The sequence below is a fragment of the Dipodomys merriami genome, unplaced genomic scaffold, assembly GCF_024711535.1.
Source record: "Dipodomys merriami isolate MVZ:Mamm:240054 unplaced genomic scaffold, mDipMer1.0.p SCAF_36, whole genome shotgun sequence".
Classification (NCBI taxonomy): Eukaryota; Metazoa; Chordata; class Mammalia; order Rodentia; family Heteromyidae; genus Dipodomys; species Dipodomys merriami.
In genome coordinates this window covers 12,035,152-12,039,772 of record NW_027205159.1, presented here as the reverse complement: position 1 = coordinate 12,039,772, position 4,621 = coordinate 12,035,152, and the positions used below count along the sequence as shown (strand labels likewise).

The following is a 4,621-nucleotide window of genomic DNA, read 5'->3' as shown; positions in this document are numbered from 1 at the left end:
TTCCAGCCCCTCAATGCTCATGAGACTTCTCCAGATTTCATCTAAGGACTCACGCCACCAAGGGACAGCTGCTGCTTGCTGCCTTCTCTGGGAGGAGACCAAATTCCAGCCTTTTACCCCTATTGTCGATGCCCCTTGTCAGCAGGAAGTAGCCAGAGAGAATCCACGCCCTATTTCATGATTATTAAAAGGCTGGAATGTAAGGTCCACTCCTGGATGGCTAGCAGACTCCACCCTCCTCGCAGCAAAGTCTCCACCCAGTACCTGCGTTACCTAGGCAACTGGGACACCTGGAAGAGGTCACATCTGCATCTGCTGAGGTCACATCTGAATTTGTGTGGCCACACCTTTCCCCGCCCATACCCTACATAAGGCCTAGCCCAGGCCCAGACTCTCTCTTGCTGCTCTTTTCTTGCTCTCTCTGTCCTATTCTAGCTCTCTCTCTGTTCTTTTCTTGCTCTCTCTCTTTCCCAGCCAGGTGGAGTGCCAACCTTGCCTGGTCCCAGCAGGTCTACTGAATAAATCTACCCCTTACCTGAATACCACGTGAGTGCTACTGTTCTTACCCCTCTCTCTGCTCTTTTCTGGCTATTTTCTCTCTCTTTCCTCTCTTCCCAGCTCTCTCTCATTCCCAGGCCTTTCCCAGCCACGTGGAGTGCCAACCTTGCCTGGTCCCAGCAGGTCTACTGAATAAACCTACCCCTTACCTGAATACCATGTGCGTGCTGGTGCTGTTCTTACTCGGCGACCTCTTTTTAAAAACCTAACAAGAAATAATTATGAATTTGAACTTCAGCATCCAAGAACAAAAATTGGTTTGTGTTAATTAGCCAAAAACTTAGTATGTTGCCAACATCTTTTCTTTTTTCCCCTTTTTCTTTTTAAATTTAATTTTATTGTCAAAGTGATGAACAGAGGGATTACAATTACATATATTATCCACTTCCTATTTTTCTCCAATTTTTCCCCCTACCAATCCCCTCCCCAAGTTATACAGTTCATTTCCAACATATTGTCTTGTATCACTATTTTACTGGTTCTCCCTTTGTCCTTTCTCTCACCATTTTGTTGTTTCCCCTTCCCTTCTCTAACTCATATATACCTACATACAATATCTAGGGTACCAAAAGCAAATACAGTGACAACAGGGGATAAACCATAAGAAAAAACACAAAAGAAAAAAGAAATCACATAGTACATAAAAAACAACAACAAAGGAAAACCTCTTGTTTCCATATCTTGGAGTTTTTTTTGCTTGACATCATCTTATATGGTCATATGTACATAGATATTAGCTATTCTACTTTTCATATCAAACATCTTTTCTTAAAATATTGCATTTGCTGGGTAAAAGTTTACTAAAATATGGAATCTAGGACATTCTCTAGATATCTACTAATTTAATAAAAATGCAGAGCATCATACCTTGGACTAACACGGATCAGCTATTTGGCATTTGTAGTGATATTGAATGTGACAGAAGTGGATAAAAGACGTATTAAAATATGAATGATGACCTCATGCCAGGGTTTTTAAATAAAGTCACAGAGGCTGACCAAGTAGGGCCATGAATATTGGCTTCTTCTGGCAGGTCCATTGAGATAATATGGTGATTCCCAACATAAAGGAGGTTTAGATGACACTCTTGGAGTAAACTGGCTTCCTTTGCTCCTGGGTTGAATGGTACTCTTGCTGCTGCTTATAAATATGAATAGCAAGCAGAAAAGTGCACATTCTGGAAGGTCAAATAATTAACACTGTTGGGAAATCTTAAGGGGTAGATTCCTGCAAAAGTTCTAGAACCAGGTCCAATGAGACCAAGGTTAATCAGCCTGTGGAAGGGCCCCTGATGTCTGTGGCTCCAGCCTTTTTCTGTGTGGGCTACATCTCCATGTTTATCTCTTCAGGGTCCATCTGTTTATGTCTGGCTGCAAGTGTTATTTCTACCCCAATCCACACTTTTAATCTTGGATGAAAATGCAATGCACACTTGGCCACATATAAACTCATATTTTGGAAAACAGCAGGAGAAAGGAATGCTTGCAGAATAAACGTCAAACATTTTCTTTACCAACAAAAGTTGCTCATCTCAATTCAAATGCTGTGGAAACCAAAAACCACTTAGTGGTTCTCTTCCAGAAATCTCAAATATAATCTAGGGCCTTATTTATAATGGTGGACCCCCAAACTGTATTTTATTTAAAGACTTTTAAAGAAAGTAATATGCTTGAGATTACTACTGATGTACTAATGAGTTTAACCTGACTATTGAAAATTGTCATGGGACCCATATTTGCTTTTGGGTGATTTTCCTTAATAAATGTCCATCTTCTAGGTTTTCCTAGGTCTATCTTTAATACCTGAAATGTAAAGCTTTAACTACAGGACTTTGGTGCACTCATAGTTTATTCCTATGGACCAGTTATGGACCAGTTAGAACAGAACAGACAAATGCATAATCCAATAGAAGTAAGAGAAAGGGAGAAGATACATCATTCCCATCTCCCTTAAAGTAAATTTTCAACACTAGGCTAGCTCAGTTGGTAGGGACATAAGTATCATTTCCAGTATGGATGACTGTAAGAGGTTACTAAAAATATAAAAATAGACTTACCAGATGATTTGGCCACCTAGCTCCTAGGTGTTTATGCAAAAGAAAAAAAAACATTATACAAAGTGACGTTTATAAAGGTATTTCTGCATGCCTTTATTTATTGTGAAACTGTTCATACTAGTGAAAAATTCAATTCAGTGAAGTACCCTACAAGAGATGAGAAAGTAGAGACAAAGTGGTCCATATATATATATATATATGTATATATATATGTGTATATATATATGTGTATATATATATGTATATATATATATGACATGCATAAGGAATCAGGAAATCCTACAATCTGCAGCAAAATGTATGGAACTAGAGCACAAATACCATATGTATACTGTATCTTACTCAAGCAAACTGAAAAAAATAAAATAGAAGCGTGATTCTGTGGGGCTGGAAAGGGCACAGGGGCAGATGTCAGGAGATTGAACACAAAAGAAAGGTGGAAGATCAATGCATATAAATGATATATATGGAGAATCCTAGAATACCATTAATAAGTACATATTTTGTTAATGAAATAATATATCAGAAAATGAATGAATAAAATCTGAAGCAATAAATCTGTTCTTTGTATTAAAGACAATTCCTGCTTAAAATATCCAGCTAATTGTTTTATTCTTCTATAAATACTAACTGATGCCACAATTCATATTCTTCAAGTGTAAACTAACTGTGTCTGAGAACCTTCTGACCAGGTTGAGGGAGTAGAAGGATCAGCTGGGTAGCCCAGCCTCACACTTTGCTTCTCTGGGAGGTTTTTGTTATGACTTGTATCACTGTGGAAGGAGTAATGAAAGTTTGTTGACAGTAATAAGTGGCAACATCTTCAGGCTGCAGGCTGCTGATGGTGAGAGTGAACTCTGTCCCATGCCCACTGCCACTGAACCTTGGTGGAACTCCAGATTCTAAACTATCTGCACTATATATCAGAGATTTTGGAGCTTTCCCTGGTTGCTGCTGGTGCCAGGCTAAAGCATACCCAATGTCCTCGCTGGCCCTGCAAGTGATGGGGGCAGTGTCTCTTAGAGACACAGACAATGATGAGGGAGACTGAGTCACCTGGATGTCACACAGGGCACCTGGCAGCAGAAACATGGAAATAAATATCCACACTATTAACCGAGTTATAGCAAGCCTTCCCTGAAAAGTAAAGCACCGTGGGTCACATGGAGCTATGTTAATCCTTAGAATTGTCCTTCCTTACCTGGGAGCCAGAGCAGCAGAAGCCCCAGGAGCTGAGCAGGGGTCCTCATGTCCATGATGTGTGCTGACTGGGACTGACTGCTGCACAGTGTGAGCAGCCTGTGAAGAAGCCTGATTATTGTGGGCAGTGCTGCTGGTACATGCAAATCAACAGCATTTGGGCAGGGCTAAACACAGCTGTCCAGTTGCCTCATCTCAGCAACTGCACACATTCTGAATTTCAGGGGACACAATTCATGTAAAAGGATAAGTTGTAGCCACAGAAGGAGATCACCAAATTGTTCCTGTGGTTTGATCATACCAATGATCCCTTGGAGGATCAAAGCTTCTTTCTGTTTAATTTCTTTGTGTCAGAGAAGACTTGTCCACTGGAAACTTAGTTCTAGAAATTTATAGACAAAATTTGCTTCACACCAATTTGTCAGTCTTTATAGTGCAGAATAGAAAGTTTTGGAATTGCTATGAATTATTGATAATCTTTATGTGGCAACATATTAGCATTGCTGTCCTGTAATGAAATCCATGGGAATGAAATAAGAAAGTGGAACTCATTGATATGAAAATGCCTGGATTGCTCAGTCTTATTTTCTCCTCTACCACTGAATTTCTTGTCCCAGATGATCCATAAAAGCAAGTCCTCTCAGAGATTTTCTTCCTTCATGCCTGCAACCTTTTTTTAAAACAACCTAGCCTTGGGTATTATTTCAAATGTCCATGCTTGAGGCCCTCTTACTATTCCTTCTGGGTTTTAAACTTCTTCACCCTTAGGTATTATGTTCAGAAGTAAATTCTCCTTGAAAGGGAGGA

The 4,621-nt window shown here is 39.8% G+C and overlaps 1 gene segment (V, D, J or C); it reads right to left on the bottom strand.

Moving 5' to 3' along the window:
- Window positions 1-3,343: 3,343 nt before the first annotated feature.
- LOC138804259 (immunoglobulin kappa variable 1-39-like) lies at window positions 3,344-3,870 on the bottom strand. The segment is given in 2 exon segments: window positions 3,344-3,690; window positions 3,816-3,870. Coding segments are annotated over 2 exon segments (402 nt in total).
- Window positions 3,871-4,621: the final 751 nt, after the last annotated feature.